The 20841-nt window shown below is 38.0% G+C and overlaps 1 protein-coding gene across 5 annotated transcripts in view; it reads right to left on the bottom strand.

The window, feature by feature from the left end:
- WDHD1 (WD repeat and HMG-box DNA binding protein 1) overlaps positions 1–20841 on the bottom strand; it is a 91002-nt gene that overhangs the window by 12383 nt on the left and 57778 nt on the right. For 2 of the 5 annotated variants that reach the window (XM_082386472.1, XM_082386476.1), the window contains 2 exons: positions 19135–19273; positions 15408–16224 (listed from right to left, as the gene is read on the bottom strand). In XM_082386472.1, the coding sequence (XP_082242598.1) occupies positions 16024–16224; positions 19135–19273 (340 nt within the window). In that variant the 3' untranslated portion in view covers positions 15408–16023. Of the gene's footprint in view, positions 1–15407; positions 16262–19134; positions 19274–20841 lie in introns of those variants that run through there. The other 3 variants (XM_082386474.1, XM_082386475.1, XM_082386473.1) reach the window with 2 other exon arrangements.

Raw genomic sequence — 20841 nt, 5'->3', positions numbered from 1 at the left:
GATCCAGCAGTGTCAAGCTTGCCTTCGTCAGCCCCTGCCAGCTCTGTCTCTGGCAGAGTCACAGACCACAGCACAGCGGCACCTCGGGGCTCTGCACTGGTCAGCTCAGTGCCTCCCCCCAAGCCTGCCCGTCCTGTCCCTCTCAGCTATCAAGCAGATCTTAATGCTTTCCTGCAAAGCACAGGACCTGTTATTTCTCTTTAGCCTTCAAATATCTAGATGTTATCCCAAACACAATTTTGTACTTTGGAGCCCACATTTGGAATTTATTGAAAGCTACTTTTCAAAGATTCTGAAATGCCTTTTATGGGGAAGAGGAAGAAAAACTACCTAATTTTCAGAGTTTTTAAAAACATTTCATACTGAAATCATTTTAGATTGAAATTCACAAAAATAGCACAAAAAATTCCCCTGTACCCTTCTACAAGATCCCCTAACTGTGAACGTTTTACCACACTTGCTCCTTCCTTCCTTCTTAAAGTCACTCAGTACTGTGTATGAGTTCAACACATTTCCTTTACAGCCACTTCCTTCATGTGAACTGAGATGTTCTCTATGATATTTGTCCTATAATTTACCACTCAGTGTATGCTTTAAAAATATCTGTCTATATCTACACACACACACATTTGTAATTAAAGTGATACACACATATAGTCCAAAAACCAAATAGAAAAGATGACTTTATGATGTGGGAAGCCACAGTTCCACCCTCAGCTCTGCTCATCAGAGGCATATATATATATTTATATTATATATATATATATATATTTTTTTTTTTTTTTGGCTGCGTTGGGTCTTCTTTGCTGCGCGTGGGCTTTTTCTAGTTGCAGCGAATGGGAGCTACTTTTCGTTGCAGTGTGTGGGCTTCTCATCGCCGTGGCTTCTCTTGTTGCGGAGCCCGGGCTCTAGGTGCGCGAGGTTCAGTAGTTGTGGCACGTGGGCTTCGGTAGTTGTGGCTTGTGGCCTCTAGAGCGCAGGCTCAGTAGTTGTGGCACACAAGCTTAGTTGCTCCGCAGCATGTGGGATCTTCCCAGACCAGGGCTCAAACCACTGCGCCACCAGGGAAGCCCAGAGGCGTATTTTAAGCAACACTTTTTGCTTTGGGTTTTTCGCAAACCCACACATCTCAAAACAATATGCTTCTACTGCTATTTCTTACTAATCAACTTTGGACATTTAGTTTTAACTTCCCACCATGAAAGACAAGAATTTAGCCCATTTAATCCCTCTCTCCCTTAGTGATATCATTGTTCTTAGTTCTTACTCTAGTCACCTCTGTGTCTTCAATCAACATACTTAAGTCTCAGCTTTGGCTCCAGTCACCAAGGAAAGTGAAATGACCTGCTTAGTCAGCAGAGGATATTAACATTCTAATTCCTTACCCTCTTCCCTTCACCTAAAGGCTGTACCTTTACTTTTACATTGTCAATATATAACATTTTCATTCTGTTCCAGAAGCACCATTCAAACGTCCATAATTTGTCTATGAGTTCACCTTACAAGGTGGAAAGCTAATAATGTACATTTCCATGACGATGTGACCAAGTAGCATGCTAGGAGTCCTTCTCCACAGGGCGGGATCATGACCACCTGTCACTTAGTGGAGAAGTTCCCTGTGTCAAACTGAAGTGGGATTCTACCTTTTACCTCCACCAAATCCCTGAATCCTATCTTTGTGATTTTCCAAATCCTGGCTACTACCTGATCAGTCATTGTCCTGGCATCTGTGTTTTGTCTCTGGCTTATTCCTTCCTTCTCAGTCTTTGTAACCATCAGGAACACCACTCCCTTACCCTCCGCCTTCCCCTCAGCCCCCCACCCCTGCCTTCGGAATACCAGAACTCACTGCTCTGGTTCCCGCTAGGAAATTTGCTCACTTTCTTTAGAATAGCCTTCCATTTTAATTAGTTGCCAAAAATGAAACAAATTCAGGAGACTTCACACAAATTCTAGATTTCTGTCTTCTACCGAAAATTGTAAGATTGGGTAACTCTGGGCTTAAATTCTACAGCAATGGCCTAGGGTGCAACTGTACTAGCTTTCTTCCCTTTACCTGTCTGGACCCTATGGTAATGGGTTCTCAACCCTTGAAATACAGACTTACACTTAATCTCCTTGGCTCCAGCCCCACGTCTCACTCCTGCCCTGATCGGTATCCTCTCTCATGTTCCACAGGGCAGGCTGTGCCCTCCTGGGCCATAGCCCCTCCTTATATATTCTCCCTTGTTACTTACTCAACAGGTGGTCCTCGGACCAGAACAGCCTCAGTGGCATCACCTGGGAGCTTTTTAGAGATGCAGAACCTCATGCCCCACCCTAGACTTATTGAACCATAATCTGCAGTTTAATGAGATCTCTTGGTGATTAGTAGGCCAGTTAAGAAAACAGCTGGCCTAGGTTATCATTTCCCTGCCTCGCTTCATTGGGCATCCCTCTCTCTTTGTCCTAAATTTACGGAATTCTGTCATGCATGGATGTCCCTCATCCCTTTCACTTCATCATTGATTTTGTGGATTTATTTACTTTCTATTTTCATTTCTTTTCCATTGTTTTGTGGGATCTCTGGAGGCAAAGGGAAAAAAATTTTGCATGGTCAGTAATTCAGCAAGCAGTTTGACAGTTTTCGGACACAGGTCTTAAAACACTGGAGTGTTTAGAGTAAACACTAGAGTAATAGAAAGTGTTGCTATGCCCTGTTTTTGTTTTGTTTTGTTGGCTCAGTTGGTTTTATAGCTGTTCTCTCAGTAAGAACACAGATGTGAGAGGGGATGATAGATGTTTATGATCTTGATGGAACAGTTCCTCATGTGAGAGTCTCCTGATGCCCTTTGGTTGCCTGACTGAGCAAGGGCTTGTGTGCCTGTGGGTAGAAAATCAAACTCTGACAGCAGGTGTTTGCAGCAAAGTAAGGGTTTACTGGAGGGCGCCAAGCAAGGGAGTGGGAGACAAGCCTCAGATCCACTGCCACTTGGTCTTTTTTTTTTTTTTTGGCTGTGTTGGGTCTTCGTTTCTGTGCGAGGGTTTTCTCTAGTTGCGGCAAGTGGGGGCCACTCTTCATCGCGGTGCGCGGGCCTCTCACTATGGCGGCCTCTCTTGTTGCAGAGCACAGGCTCTAGACGCGCAGGCTCAGCAGTTGTGGCTCACGGGCCTAGTTGCTCCGCGGCATGTGGGATCTTCCCAGACCAGGGCTCGAACCCGTGTGCCCTGCATTGGCAGGCAGGTTCTCAACCACTGCGCCACCAGGGAAGCCCCACTTGGTCTTTGAGTTAGGGGGTTTTTAGATGGGAAGAACAAAGAAACTGGGATTAAGCATCGTCTTGTGACATTTATTTTTTTTCCATTTTTTAAAAAATTAATTTATTTATTTATGGCTGTGTTGGGTCTTCGTTTCTGTGCGAGGTCTTTCTCTAGTTGTGGCAAGCAGGGCCACTCTTCATCGCGGTGCACGGGCCTCTCACTATGGCGGCCTCTCTTGTTGCGGAGCACAGGCTCCAGACGCGCAGACTCAGTAGTTGTGGCTCACGGGCCCAGTTGCTCCACGACATGTGGGATCTTCCAGACCAGGGCTCGAACCCGTGTCCCCTGCATTGGCAGGCAGATTCTCAACCACTGCGCCACCAGGGAAGCCCTCCATTTTTTAAAAATTGAAGTATAGTTAATTTACAATGTTGTGTCAGTTTCAAGTGTACAGCAAAGTGATTCAGTTATACATATATATATTCTTTTTCAGATTCTTTTCCATTATAGGTTATTACAAGATAGTGAGTATAGTACCCTGTGCTATATGGTAGGTCCTTGTTGTTTACCTATTTTATATTACAGTAGTGTGTATATGCTAATCCCAAACTCCTAATTTATCCCACCCTCCTTCTATCCCCTTTGGTAACCAGAGGTTATTTTTCTATGTCTGTTGAGTCTATTTCTGTTTTGTAAGTAAGTTCATTTGTATCATTTTTTAAGATTCCACATATAAGTGACATCATATGATATTTGTCTTTCTCTGTCTTGTGACTTTTTTTTTTTTTTTTTTGGCTGCACCACGTGGCATGTGGGATCCCAGTTCCCCAACCAGGGATCGAACCTGCACCCCCTGCATTGGAAGCATAGAGTCTTAACCACTGGACCCCCAGGGAAGTCCCTGTGACATTTCTTAATCATAGTTTCAAGAGTCTGGATGCCTACAGTTTATGAGTCTCTGGTCTGATGGTCCAATGGCCCGGGTGATCTGTTAGCTCATCCTGCCCTAGAGAAAACAACCTGTATGTTAGTGATAAGTAATTGATAATAGCAACTTTAGCACATTAACAATGTTATTGACAACAGCAATTTTAGTCCTCTGACTCTGGTTGATGAGTCTTCAGTATGCACAGGATTGAGATCAGAGGGGACACGACAGGGAATAAAGTTTTGTACAGAGAGGTTAACCATAAACTCTTCAGGGGAGCTTGGTTTTAGGGGGACCTGGTTTCAGTTGATTACTTTACACCTGAAAAACTCAGAGACATTGCTGCCTGTAGGACTGGTGGCCACCATTTTGCCAGAAGATATCAGCATTAAAAAAGCAAATTGGAAATTACAATAAAGACAAAGGGAATGGAACAGCTTAGCAGAGTTGTGCAAAGCCGTGTTTCTTTGTTGTTCTGGGTGTATTTGTATTTTTAGCATCACAACTGCTACTGTACATTTGTCCCAGCCAGTCATCCAAGTATTTGTGGAAATTAACTGCAATGTTATGAATGTTTCACAGATGGATGAACCAAAACTGATGAGAAAACAAACTGGTTCTGATCTTTTCACCATTTGGGGAATCTGAGTTTTATCTGGCTGAAATAAATGTTTTCAATCAGAAACTGTATCATGAAGGATATTTTTTTCCTGCCAAAAATGGAATACCCAACTAAAAGTGGCCTGGACTGGTGGTTCTCAAAATTGGCTGCACATTGGAATCACCTGGGAAACCTGACTCCTACATGGTGAAATCTGATTTCATTGGTCTGGGGTATGACCTGGGCCTTGAGAGGGATTCTCAAGTGCAGTCAAGGTTGAGAACCACCTGCTTAAACAATTCAGACACATTGTTTCGCTTAACCAGAGTCCTGGAGATGGCATTGTAGGCATGGCTGGGAGACTCAATAATGTTATCAAGGACCCAGGCTCTTCCCGACTTTCTCCTTAGTCATTCTCAGCATGTTGTCAGTGTCTGCCCTTCCAGACACAGATGGCTGCTGTCGCTCTGAGCATAAAGTGTTCAAACACAGCAGGGAAAACGAAACCACCTCCTCCTCTTTCTTTGTCAGCGAGGAAGACTTTCTAAGAAGCTCCCCACCGCCACCCACCCCAGGAGATTTCTCATTTCTTTGGTTAAAACACAGCCACCCAAAGACCAACTGCTGGCAAAGAATGGCTTACATCAATTGTTGCTGTTACAAAACAAAATGAGGGTGCCATTAAACTAAGTAAAAAGAGGGAAAGGCTGTTAGGTAGGCAACCAACAGTGTCTCTGTAGCCTTGTTATCCAAAGCAAATTAGCCATACTGTATAGCCGATTGTGTTAGTTGGGTACCTAGGCTAACTTTATTGGACTTATGAACAAATTGGACTTACAAACATGCTCTAGGAATGGAACTCGTTCATATGTAGGGAACTTGTTCATATGTTAATGATGTAATTCATCATTAACCCGTGGAATACCATCAGGCTCCACTGAACCTGATACTAGTTTTTAAATTTTCTTTTGGAGCAGTTCTAACTATTTGTAAGAAGTAATTTTTTTTTTTTTTTTTTTTTTTTATTTATTTTTGGCTGCATTGGGTCTTCGTTGCTGCGTGATTACCATATGGGCCACTGACACTTTTATAAATCTAAGATACATTAGGGGATTTTACTGATCTCATTTTTCTTATTTCAGGTTTTGCTATTTCATCATTTAAGAAATTCTTTTTTTTTTTTTTATAAATTTATTTATTTATTTATTTTTGGCTGTGTTGGGTCTTCGCCACTGCGTGCAGACTTTCTCTAGTTGCAGCGAGCGGGGGCTACTCTTCGTTGCGGTGCACGGGCTTCTCATTGCGGTGGCTTCTCTTGTTGCGGAGCACGGGCTCTAGGTATGTGGGCTTCAGTAGTTGTGGCACGCGGGCTCTAGAGCACAGGATGAGTAGTTGTGGCGCACGGGCTTAGTTGCTCCGCGGCATGTGGGATCTTCCTGGACCAGGGCTCGAACCCGTGTCCCCTGCGTTGGCAAGCGCATTCTTAACCACTGCACCACCAGGGAAGCCCTAAGAAATTCTTTTATCATACACTTCAATTTTCCCAGCTATATTTAAAAAAGGAATTAAATTATAAGAAAATGGAAAAATGATGGAATCACCTAAAAGGATGATGCAATGTTTAGAAAAATGTTATCCTGCAGTTTTCTTATTATAATGCCCAAAGTATTGCCTCATTTTCAAGAAGGAAAAAAAGAAGACTGGAGGGATTATCTTTATAGTTTGCTTTACGATTTCATAGAACAAGTTGAGAATTCAGAATTTTTCATTTTCCATCCGTAGTGGCAAAGAAAAGGAAACTGACAGGGGAAGATGTTTCAAAGTTATTAGATGAATCAGAAGATAAATGCAAGGAGACAAATAGCAGCACTCTAGACTCTATTAATGATGGTGGAATTGGTCATATAAATGAAATGTCAGGTTATGAGTTTTCAGATGAAGTTATCGTAGATGAATTTTTCTCAAACTCAAGAATTAATGTGACCTATTTATTCCTAAGGACACAAAAGCAATGTGGTATTTTCATCCAGTTAGTCATTTGACAGGAAGCATGTCATCATGCAATATTTTGTGACAAGAACTTGTACCATCTTGTTTTGCCAAAATGATGTATGATGATATTCTTTAATCTTTTTTATTGTTTGTGCACCGGTGTTTTGAGTTGAAGAGGTTTGCTATGTTTTAATTCTTGTGAACATTCCTAATAAAGTTTTCTTCTTACTATCCCTTTATTCTTCTGCAAATTAATCATAAAATGACTTCAAAAATATAATATTTTTCTTGGTATATTGACAAAGAACATTCAGATTTCTCAGTTGTGAGCTCAAAATCCTTTATCAGTGTTGACAAGAGAAACATACGGATTATCTTGTTTAGGAGAGGCACTGTGCCAGGTTCTGACAATACAAAGAAACCCAGGTCTGCTCTTAAAGAGCTTATAACCCTGTTGGGGGTCAGGAATATAAATTCTCTTCCATTAGCTACAAATGCCTCATTAGGGTTTTTCATTTCCAGTTGCAGGATATCCTCAGATATCCCCTCCCAGTGTTAATATCTTACAGAACGATAGTATAATATCAAAACCAAGAAACTGACACTGAAATAATCTGTACAATTTATTCAGATTTTACCAGTACAGACTTACTTGTGTGTGTGTACCTCTATGCAATTTTATCACATGTAAATCTTGTGAAACCACCACCATAATCAAGATACTCAATTATACCATCACCACAAGACTTGCTCTTATTCACCCCTATATAGCCACATCCCTCCTTTCCCCATCTTTAACTCTGGCAACCACTAATACATTTTCCATCTCTGTATTATTTCATGAATGTTATATAAATGGAATCATGCAGTGGAATGGAATCAAAACATCCTTTTGAGATTGGCCTACTTTCACTCAGCTTAATTTTCTTGAGGTTATTCCAAATTGTTGCTTGTATCAATAGTTTGTTCCTTTTCATTGCTGAGTAATATACCATGCATGGTATGAATGTACTATAGATTAACTATTTAGTCATTGAGGGACATTTGGGTAGTTGCCAGTTTGGTGCTATTAAAAATAAAGCTGCTATGAACAATCATGCACAAGTTCTTGTGTGAAAATAAGTTTTCATTTCTCAGGGATAAGTGCTTAAGAGGGCAATTGCTGGTTATATAGTAAGTCCCTTTTAGTTTTGAAAGGAACTGCCAAACTGTTTTCTAGAGTGGCTGTACCATTTTACATTCCCACCAGCAACATGAGTGATCCAGTTTCTCTGCATCCTTACTTGTATTTGGTGTTATCATATTTCATTTTAGCTGTTCTGATAGGTTTGTAGTGAAATCTCACTGTAGTTTCAATTTGCATTTCTCTAATAATTAATGCTATTGAACATCTTTTCATGTGTTTGCCTTTTGTATATCCTCTTAGTGAAATGTGTGTTTGTGTCTTTTCCTAATTTCTAATTGGATTATATGTTTTGTTTTTAATGCTGAGTTTATGAGTTCTTTATATATTCTAGATATGCCCAGCTACTATTTTTAATCAGCTGCTATAACATTTGAGGGAGAAATGATGTCATGAAGAGTCTCTATCTCATTGAAGCACATTAATACTCCACCCTCTTTAGAAAAACCATCTGTATCAATTCCAATCCAGCTGTTTTCAGAGAGGAACACTCTTCGTGGGGGCCAGTTTCCAACCTTTGGTGAACACTTTATTTGCCACTAATCTGCTCCACACTGTTCTTGAAGAATTAGAGTGCCACTCTTCATCCTCCTTTCTCTAGGATTTTTGTTAACAGGGCCACCAAAGCAGCTGAGATAATGTTGACCTGACAATTTTTGTTTGTTTTTCATTTTTTCCTCACTTTTCCACTTTCATTAGATGTATTTCCTCTGCTCATTTGTTTCTCTGCTTTCCCACAACTTTAGCTTTTCCCTGCTGTTGTTATGACACTTGCTTCTACACCCCTGTGCAGCTCAGTTCCTCAGATTAAATGATTCTGCTTCTGTGTCCAAATTCCAAATATCAGGGAGAGAGATGGGATCACTGAAAACTGGGGTCACTCGTGCAATTCTGGTGCAGTGTGGCCTGCGGAAGTGATAGCAAGTGATATGTGACTATCCTGGGATGGTTCTCTGAGAAGGAGGTCTGAGCAGAAAATTGCTGTCATTTTTATTACAAGAACCATAGGAGTTAGAGAGATTAAGTGGTTCCCAGAGCCACATAGCTCCAGTGGTAGAGGCAGTATATAAAACCTAAGCCTACCGAGTTCCAAAGATTATACTGTATCTACTATGCCAATCACCCCACCAACACAGTTCCTGCCCTTGAAAACCTGGGTCTCTTGGTGAGATCAACAAGCATCTACAATTATTGATATAATAGAGACACATACAATCCGACAGAAAAATATACCCGGAGAAAACAGAAGACAGAGGTCTATTAAATGAAATACAATTTACAACTAAAAGAACAATAGCATTCTTCTCTTTTAAAAAAAGTTTGGCAGTAGTTTAAATTTATGCTTATATTATTACCCTCATTATAAAAATACATTAGTGTGTTTATGAGCCCTTGGGTGAAATGGTTCAGTAACATACAAAGTTAATTCCATACAGTGTCAGAAAAAACCAGAATGGCACAAATCCCTTTAAACAAGATACATGCTTTTATGCAAGACACTTTAATTTTGTCCTTTAATCAATATTAACTGACTTTCTGTTAGACCAATGTTGTATTCTTGTGATTAAGTCAATGGGGTAACTAAATAGTATCTTTTTTTATACAGTTGGATCTGGCCTACTAAAATTTTACTTAGGAGTTTTCTTCTATGTTCATGAGTGAGATTTGTTTAAAATTTTCCTTCTTAAAACTAAACTTGTCAGGTTTCAACATCAAGATTATGACAGCTGCTATACTAAATAACTTGTAGATGATTGTAACTTTTACTTGACTGTGATAGAACTTGACTCTTCACCCAGAATTTTAAATATAGACTGATTTTTTTAAATTGGTTATAGACTATTCAGATTTTCTACTTCTCTGAGTCAGTTTTTTTTCTTCCAGTTTTATTGAGACATAACTGATGTACAGTACTGTATAAGTTTAAGGTGTAAAACATAATGATTTGGGACTTCCCTGGTGGCGCAGTGGTTAAGAATCCGCCTGCCAATGCAGGGGACATGGGTTCGAGCCCTGGTCCGGGAAGATCCCACATGCCGTGGAGCAACTAAGCCCGTGCACCACAACTACCGAGCCTGCACTCTAGAGCCTGCGAGCCACAACTACTGAGCCTGTGTGCCACAACTACTGAAGCCCGCGCACCTAGAGCCTGTGCTCCGCAACAAGAGAAGCAATCGCAATGAGAAGCCTGTGCACTGCAATGAAGAGTAGCCCCCACTCACTGCAACTAGAGAAAGCTTGCGTGTAGCAATGAAGACCCAACCAGCCAAAAATAAAAATAAATAAATTTTTTAAAAAAACCTAAAAACATAATGATTTGACTTACAACATGAAGTAATTATCACAATAAGTTCAGTGAATATCCATCATCTCATATAGATAAAAAATTAAAGAAATTAAATATTTTTCTTGTGATGAGAACTCAGGATTTACTCTCTTGACTTCCAGTATATTGATATAACATATAGCAGTGTTAATTATATATATCATGTTGTACTTTACATTCCTAGTACTTATTTATCTTACAGCTAGAAGTTTGTACCTTTTGACTGTCTTCATCCAATTCCCCTCCCTTCCACCCCTGCCTCTGGTAACCACAAATCTGATCTCTTTTTCTGTAAGTTTGTTTGTTTGGAAGTATATTTGACCTACAATACTTTGTTGGTTCCCATTAACACAATGTAGTGATTTGATATTTTTATACATTTCAAAATGATCACCATAAATCTAGTTATGATCTATCACCAAAGATATTACATAATTATTGACAATATTCTTCACACTGTACATTTCATACCCATGACTCATTTATTTTGCAACTGGAAGTTTGTACCTTGATTCAGTTTTTTTTATAACAACTTTATAGAGACATAATTCACATACCATGTTCACCCGCTTAAAGTGTACAATTCAGTGGTTTTTAGTAAATTTAGAGTTGTGCAATCACTGCCACTATCCAATTCCAGAATATTTTTGTCACTCCAAAAAGAAACCCTGTACCGATCAGCAGTCAGCTGCCCACCCTTTCCTCTTAACCCCCAGCCCAAGGCAACTACCAATCTACTTTCTGTCTCTATAGATTTGCCTAGTCTGGACATTTCATAGAAATGAAGTCATATAAAATATCATCTTTTGTGACTGGCTTCTTTCACTTAGCATGTTTTCATGGTTTGTCCATGTTGTAACATGTATCAGTACTTCATTTCTTTTTATTGACAAATAATATTCCATTGTATGGACATACCACCTTTTGTTTATCCATTCGTCACTTGATGGACATTTGGGTTGTTTTAACTTTTGGGCTATTATAGATTAATGGTGCTCTGAACATTCATGTATAAGTTTTTGTGTGGACATGTTTTTATTACACTTGGATTTATACCTAGTTGTGGAAATGCTGGGTCATTTGATAACTCTGTGTTTAACCTTTTGAAGAACTTCCAAACCACCATTTTACATCCTACCAGTAAAGTCTGAGGGTTCCAATTTCTCCACATCCTCACCAACACTTGTTATTGCCCATCTTTTTCATTATAGCCATCCTAGTGGATATGAAGTTGTATCTCTTTGTGATTTGATTTGCATTTTCCTGATGCCTAAGGATACTGAGTATCTTTTCATGTGCTGATTGGCCATTTGTATATTGTCTTTGGAGAAATGTTGATATATTTTAACATTTAAGAGTTGTTGATACATTTCAGTTACAAGTTCCTTATCAGATATATGATTTCCAAAAAACTTTTCCCTTTCTGTGGCTTGTTTTTTGCACTTTCTTGATGGTGTTCTTTGAAGCACAAACATTTTTAATTTTGATGATGTTGACTTCATCTATTTTGCTTGTGCTTCTGGTGCTATACCTAAGAAACCATTACTTAGTCCAAGGTCACGAAGATTTACACCTATGTTTTCTTCTAAAACTTGTAGTTTTAGTTTACATTTGTGTCTTGATACATCTGGGATTAATTTTTTTATATGGTGTGAGAGAGGGGTCCAACTTCATTCTTTTGCATGTTTCCAGTTGTCCCAGCACCGTTTATGGAAAAAGACTATCCTTTCCCCATTTACTTGCCCTGGCACCTTGTCAAAAATCAACTGACTGTAAGTGTGAGAGTTTATTCCTGGACTCTCCATTCCATTGATCTGTAGGTCTATTCTCATGCCAGTACCACACTGTCTTGATTAATATAGCTTTGTAGTTAAGTTTTTAAGTTGGGAAGTATGAATCCTCTAGCTTGTTCTTTTTCAATATTATTTTGGCTATTCCAAGTCCCTTGATTTTCTAGATGAACATTTGGATTAGCTTGTCATTTTCTACAAAGAAGCCAGCTGGGGTTTTGATAGGATAGCACTGAATCTGTAGATCAGTTTGGGGGGTATTGCCATCTTAACACTAGTAAATCTTCTGCTCCCTAAACACAGGATCTTTCCATTTATTTGTGTCTTCTTTTATGTCTTTCAACAATGTTTTGTAGTTCAAAGAGTAAGTTTTGCACTTGTTAAATTTATTCCTAAGTATTTTAGTCTTTTTTGTAGAAACTTGTTCATTTCATCGGAATTTTCCAACTTACTGTCAGAAAGCTGTTTAAAAGTCTTGAATTAGTCAGTGTTCAACTGGAGAAACAGAACCGGTAGGATATATATATTGATTTATTGCAAGAAATTGACTCACATGATTATGGAGGCTGGAAGGCAGGTCTGAAATCCCAAACCATAGGGGAGACCTTCAGGAAAGGCAGGCTGAAAAATCTCAAGGCATGAGTGGAAGCTGCGATCTACAGGTGTCGTATCTTCTTCTCCCTCAGGGAAGTATCAGTTCCTCTCTTAAGGCCTTTCAACTGATTGAGGTGGGACCATGCAGACTATCTAGGATAATCTCTTAAAGTCAACTGATTATGAACTTTAAAACAATCTATAAAACTACCTTCATAGCAACACATAGGTTAGTGTTTGATTGAATAACAACTGTAGCCTAGCCAGTTGACACATAAAACTGACCATCATAAGCCTCTTACCTTTAAAAAATCTGTACTGTTTTTGTAGTTAATAATTTCCTTTTCATTCCTAACATTACTTATTCATGCTTTTCTCTTTGTATCATGATTAATCTTGTCAGATATTTTTCTAATTTATCAGTCTTTCAAAGAACCAACTTTTGGCTTTCTGATTCCATTATGTTTACTTTCTAACTCCATAAGTTTTTGCCCTTTATGACACAGCTCCAGAGCAGGTAGAAATTGGTGTCAATTACAGGAACACTACAAGCAAAAGGCCACACTTTAAACTGCAGGCTTGAGTTTTTTCCTTTTCCCTTCTACTTAGCATGAATTTGGACTGCACACCTATGTAAAAAAACAAACAAAAACCACATATACAGAAAAAAGCCTAATGACATACACAAAAATGTTAACAGTGGTTATCTCTGGATATTAGGATTAGGGATGATGTTCTTCCTCACGCTTTCCTGTATTAAAAAGTATATACTTCTAATAATTAAATACAATTCAATATTCTTTTATAAAAAAATATTTTATTTGTTTATTTATTTTTGGCTGCATTGGGTCTTCATCGTTGGGTCTTTGTTGCTGCATGCAGGCTTTCTCTAGCTGTGGCGAGCGGGGGCTACTCTTTGATGCGGTGCACGGGCTTCTCATTGCAGTGGCTTCTCTTGCTGCGGAGCACTAGCTCTAGGTGCACAGGCTTCAGTAGCTGTGGCTCACGGGCTCTAGAGTGCAGGCTCAGTAGTTGTGGTGCAAGGGCTTAGCTGCTCCACGGCATGTGGGATCTTCCCAGACCAGGGCTCGAACCTGTGCCCCCTTCATTGGCAGGCGGATTCTTAACCACTAAACCACCAGGGAAGTCCCAATTCAACATTCTTGATTGATCCTAGATTTGGGGGGAAAAAGGCTAAAAAGGGCACTTCGGGGGAAGTTTTTTTATTAAATATATATTTATTTATTTATTTGGCTGCGCCAGGTTTTAGTTGCAGCATGTGAACTCCTAGTTGCAGCATGTGAGATCCAGTTACCCAACCAGGGATTGAACTCAGGACCCCTGCATTGGGAGCATGCAGTCTTGCCCACTGGACCACCAGGGAAGTCCCAAAGATTTTTTTTTCTTAAAAGAAGTTTAATATTATATAGAAAAGGAATAAGTATGATATTACTTGGTTTCAAAGTTCTGATTTGTAAATTAAACCAGGTCAATACAAAAACCTTCCTTCAACCAAACAAAAGTAGATTAAAAAAACCTTTTGCAGGGACTTCCCTGGTGGTCCAGTGGTTAAGACTCCACACTTCCACTCCAGGGTGTACAGGTTCGATCCCTGGTCCGGGAACTAAGATCCTGCATGCCCCATGGCGAGGCCAAAGGAAGAAAAGAAAGAAAAAACCTTTTGCAAATCCTTGGTGTTATCAGGTTCCTATGGATCTGAAATATAACACTCAAGGATTATATCCTTAAGTATTATACACTGTGGTAATAAGTAAGTTGAAGAAGTAAAAACAAAATACATGTCAATAAACATGCTTTCCAAAGTAATATAAATAAACTTTTACTTCAGGATCTTGAAATCAAAATTAATTCATACATAATTAATTCAGAATCAAACCTAATGACAAAGCAAGATGAACCAGCCAACAGCATAGTAACCGTAGCTGATATGTATATAAAACATTACTATGTGCCAGGTAAGTGCTTTTACCTCATTTAATTCTCATAACAACCCTCTAAAGTAGTTACTATTAATATACCCATTTTACAGATGAGTGGACAAAGGCTAGAACTTGCCCAAGGTTACTTAGCTGGTAGTACTGCAGTGGTCCTTTGAGCCCAGGTAGTCTGGCTTTGAAATCTGTGCTCCTAACCTCTATGCTACAATGTTTCTCAATACCAGCTACTAACTAAACAATCAGAAATGTACTCCTTCCCAACCTTAATCATCATGAGACAAGGAATATCCTTTGGCTCCTACACATCTAAATTTTCAACATATTTTGTTCCTTCCAACCTATAAAACTACCCTTGATTTTGAGCCACCTGATTTTACTACTATCCCCCTACCCCAACCCCACCCCTTGTACTTTGCCCTCATTAAGTGGCTGCATTTGTATTAAGTTCTGCTTAGAATACTAACCAAAAAATGTATGAACTACTTAATTAAATCTTGTTTGTTCAAAATAAAAGAGGATTTTAAACACTTCCCATTACTCTTCAACCACTCTTATCAAGGCTTCAAAGACTTGCTCAGAAAAGCACTGCTGATGCTGATAACCAGAGTAGCTTACCAGGAACACATTATGCGCTGGGCTGCAATGCTATCAAAACAGTATCTTCAATTCTCTTCTGTGTGTATACTGTGTAATAGGATGGGGGGTGGTAGAAATTACGGTAATCAATATACAATATATTTTCTAGAAACACTTCCATTTCGTGGAAATACAATGTGAAGGCCATATCAAGCTAAATATGAAAATGTGAAAGTTTTATTTAAAAAAAAAAAAAGGCTACACAAATAATTAAAAGTAATATATGAAGAAACTGCCAAAACAAACAAAAGGTCTCATCTACAAAATTATTTACATGTTTAGGGCCCATATTAAAAAAAATACATGGTCCCCTGGGGCCAGTATAGACATAGAGAGCAGTCTATGGTAACACACTTGGGAAGAGGACTTCTGTAGTACTTCCCAGTACATGACATGAACCAAACAAGGAAAACCCTACAAGGTACTTCAATGCTCAGAGGTTTTAAGACCTCGGCTTTGATGATTTTGAAGGTAAGAAACAAAATCAAATCAGCTTCCAATAGGACATGACAGTGGCCTCCAGTCAGTGACCATGACCACAATGCTTCTGAATGGCCCTCCATTTGGGGACAAAGCAATCTGAAGACATGATAGTTTTTACAGATGCCCTGCTACCTACACCAATATAATTACTACATTATCTTATAAAGACAAACAGCAGTCTTTAAACTCTTTTAAAAATATATAAAGAGTTTCCTAAAGATTTTTTTAAAAGGTCTAGATTCATCAAAGATGAGTAAAAAATCCATTACTTTCCTAAGTTCACTTCCTTACTCTATTCCTGATTAAATGCAAAAGCTGACAGTTTCTGATTTGTAGAAAGATCTAAAGGTTTTTGCTTTTTAGGCAAATTCAGATTCTCCTTCGTTCTTTCTTTCTGGTTTTCAGTTTCGTGACTATCCTCGACCACACGTTTTCGTTTCTTTTCTTCAGCTCCATCACTTGCACTTCCTCCTTTGGCCTTGGCAGCCCATGCCTTTATAAAAATATTGCAGGAGAAAAGTTTTTAGGTACTAACAAAGAAATAGGAAGGACATGATTTTGTTACTTTTGCAGGCAACATTCCTTTATGTAAAGCAGCATAATTAGCACTTGAATTGTTAAACTAATCATTAAGGGTTCTCGATTTTTTTTTTAAACAAATCTCTTATTACTTAATTGCAGGGCACCTTAAAAAATTTACATTCTACCTCTATAACATTTCAATCTAAACTCTGCTTGTATTTAACCATATTAAGTGCAAAACACTATAACTGCAGGTACTTTTTTAAAAAGAAAACCTTTTATTTTAAGATTATTATAGATTTCCATGCAGTTGTAGGAAATAATACAGAAAGCCACCATGTTCCCTTTACTCAGCTTCCCTCAATGGTGGCATCTTGCAAAACTGTAGTGCGCTATTACAACTAGGATATTGACATTGATAAAATCCCCTTTTTTATTTCTACTTGTTTGTGTGTGTGTGTGTGTGTATAATTCTATTGTAGGCTGTGTATTTACCACCGCATTCAGGATACAGAACAGTAGTTCCATAAGCATGAGGATCCTACATGTTGCCCCACCCCACTCCTCTCCCAGGCCCTAACCCCTGGCAATCAGTTCTCTGTTCTTCATCCCCATCACTTTGTCATATCACGAATGTTATATACAGTATACGCTCTTTTGGGATTGGTTTCTACTCACTAAGCAAGAACCTAACAAGCTTCACTCATTTCATTTACCTCTTAAACCTCTTTTAATCTATAACAATTCCTCTTCCTCCTACTTTATTTTCCTTCCTAGTCATTATTGTTGAAAAGGGACCATCTGACCTGTAGTATTTTTCACATTAACAGACTGGATTTAAGAAATGTTTAAGGTTTACACTAAAAATATTGATTACATTTTTAAGTATTCAAAAACACAATCACAACTTTTGCCAAGTCTCTTCCTCTTTTCCTAATATGGTCTTATTCACTCAGATGTCATTTTATCTAATTCTTTACGATTTTTATCCTTTTATAAATACTTATAAAAAATGAGAAATACAAAGATGCTAATGAGATTCTAAAGGAGCCTAGAGGTGGTAAGACCAGTTTCTAGCTTCCTCATTTTGCAATACTTTTATTTGTAAAAACCAGCTTATCAAGGTAAGTAACTATGTCACAAGGTGCCCATGCTGCACGCAGCCATTCCTAGGGAAGGGAAGTCTGAGATTTATTGATACGACACACACAATTCTTCCCCTTGCAAAAGAAAGCTGCTCTTAGCCTTCTTTCACATGGCAGAAACTGACATGAGGAGCAATAGGTACAAGCCACCTGTCCTAATTTTCACATGAAAGGCTAGAACAGAACATCAGATTTTTCCCCCCAAAGCAGTATTCTCATTTAGTATTCAATGTGGAAGTAAATAGCATTTTAAGAAATTCTGCTTACAAGGACTTCAGAATAGTAGTCCAAAAATGTGAATTAATTTCATTTTTACTTATTAATCTTTTTTGCTTTTGATAAGTAATGCACTTTTTCTTGGGGTATTCCCCTAACTTACAATATGCAGAAACTTATACGGATGTAAGCAGTACATCTGCCAAAAAATTAACCATCAGCACTAAATAATAATTATTATATATCCACAGGTTCAAAGCTGACATTTTGCTTGTTGTACTTCCTCTCCACCAAGAGTTTATCAGAATGTATTCAATTTCTAAAAACAGAAAAAGGCACTTTCTTTAAGAATTTTTAAAACCTGGGAATTCACTAAAGTCCCCATCTCAGTACAATTATCCTTACAAATGGGACCTAATGAAACTTAAAAGCTTTTGTACAGCAAAGGAAACTATAAACAAGATAAAAAGACAATCCTCAGAATGGGAGAAAATATTTGCAAATGAATCAACGGACAATCAAAGGATTAATCTCCAAAATATATAAACAGTTCATGCAACTCAATATCAAAAAAAAAAAAACAACCCAATCAAAAAATGGGCAAGACCTAAATAGACATTTCTCCAAAGAAGACATACAGATGGCCAAGAGGCACATGAAAAGCTGCTCAACATCACTAATTATTAGAGAACTGCAAATCAAAACTACAATGAGGTATCACCTCACACAGGTTAGAATGGGCATCATCAGAAAATCTACAAACAATAAATGCTGGAGAGGGTGTGGAGAAAAGGGAACCCTCTTGCACTGTTGGTGGGGATGTAAACTGATACAGCCACTATGGAGAACAGTATGCAGGTTCCTTAAAAAATTAAAAATAGAATTACCATATGACCCAGCAATCCCACTACTGGGCATATACCCAGAGAAAACCATAATTCAAAAAGACACATGCACCCCAGTGTTCACTGCAGCACTATTTACAATAGCCAGGTCATGGAAGCAACCTAAATGTCCATCAACAGAGGAATGGATAAAGAAGATGTGGTACTTATATACAACAGAATATTACTCAACCATAAAAACAAATGAAATTGGGCCATTTATAGAGACGTGGATGGACCTATAGATTGTCATACAGAGTGAAGTAAGTCAGAAAGAGAAGAACAAATATCGTATATTAACGCATATATGTGGAACCTGGAAAAATGGTACAGATGAACTGGTGTGCAAGGCAGAAACAGAGACACAGATGTAGAGAACAAACGTATGGACAGCAAGGGGGGAAAGCAAGGGCGGGGGGATGAATTGGGAGATTGGGATTGATATATATACACTAATATGTATAAAATAGATAACTAATAAGAATCTGCTGTATAGCACAGGGAACTCCACTTCACTGTACAGTAGAAACTAACAGAACATTGTAAAACAACTATACCCCAATTAAAAAAAAAAACAAAAAAAAACCCCTGGGAATTCACTCAAGTCTCAATCTCAGTACAATTAACCTTACTTACCTTCCTTTCTTCAGTTGACAATACTCTAAATCGAACCATTCCTTCTTTTATTATGTCTGCTTCATCTGAAAAGTCAGGATTGTCAGACAAAATATTACATCTGTTTTCTTCCAGCCACATCTGGAACCCGGTCTTTGGCCTAAAATAGCAGTTATGTAAAAAAATTTTATAATTAAGACACAGTCTTAAAGTGCTTCATGATTTTTCAGGTTAGTGATTAACCATTAGCATACCTATATATAAAGTAAAAGAGACACAGTTAATTACACTTGTTAATATTCATAATTACATATTACTTAAAACTGCCTAGAGACTGCAGGAATAATGAGCTGAAAAAATCCTTTATAAGATCAATTCAAAGGGATTACTCACATTTGTATTTTCCAAGTGCAGCAAAACTCTGAACTTTCAACTCTTTTATGAATGTTGACAGGCTCAAGGTCTCCAATCCTACTTAGCGCCTCTAGCCCAATATAACCCTTCCATGTATCTTTGGTAGCCTTTCTCCACTTCCCAAACCAGCTATTTGAAATCGTCACAACTTCTCTCAAGCTCCTCACCCCTGCCCTCACAGCTGACCTGGGAGTGTGGGTCCTTTCTTGTACCATTATTATGTAAAGCATGAACACAGCATACTTGTCAGTTTTATTAGATTTCAGTTCTGACACAAACTGTCTTTAGGTCACAAGTGAAGATTTAATGCAAACATTTAATATTTACTGAACACTTTTTTTCTGTATAGCCTGTTGATAGTATAAAAAATGGAATCTTCTTAAATAAAAATTTCAGTGTTTAATATCTAAATTAAATTCAGAACAAAAGAGGAAAAATAAAAACCACAGCTATCCCTTCAAATTAAATTGTTTAACATGAGATATTGGTTAAATGAGATACATAACACTAAAAATGAAATGGTGACTTTTGCAATTTAGCTGATGTATTTTAAATAAATCTAGCATACAAGAGATCAAGAAATCTGGTAACACTGAGTTGGCGGACAAACAGGATATGGACAAATAGGAACTCTCATATTGCTGGGGGTGTACAAAATAATACAACATCCATGCAGAACAATTTTGCAGTATCTATCGAAATTACAATTGTACATTAGCTTGAACCATACAGGAATCCATCTTACAGCTATAGGTATATAATATTCATATAGTTATTCACTGTACTACTATTTGTACTAGCAAAAGACCAGCAACTACCTTTTGTCCACCAGTAGAGAACTAAATAAATTATGGTATAGCCATTCAATAGAAGTAAAAAGATTAAAGAAACTCTTCATGTAGTAATAAGAAATCATCTGCAAAAGCTATTAAATGAAAAAAATAAGGCACAGAACAATGAGTATACTACCATTTCTGTAAAACTAAAAAAAATAGATAAATCTAAGTGTACATGCATAGGATAATTCCAGAAGGCTATATAAGAAACTTGTGCAGTGACTATTTGTGGAGGGGAAACTGGGTGGACAGGGAAAAGATTTACTCTTCATCACACATCTTTTTCTATCTTTTGACTGTGTTTCTCCCATGTAACTATACTAACGATTTAAAAACAAACAAATGAAAAAATGAACTAATTATAAAATATAGTGTCCCAGCAAAACGTATCCACAATTTAAAACATGTATGCAGTTTATCAAAGCATACTTTAATAAGTAATATAGATAGACATTAATCAATATTTGTGGCTTCCCTA

This window comes from Balaenoptera borealis (assembly GCF_965194805.1).
Source record: "Balaenoptera borealis genome assembly, chromosome: 3".
NCBI lineage: Eukaryota > Metazoa > Chordata > Mammalia > Artiodactyla > Balaenopteridae > Balaenoptera > Balaenoptera borealis.
This window is presented reverse-complemented; position numbering and strand designations above follow the sequence as displayed.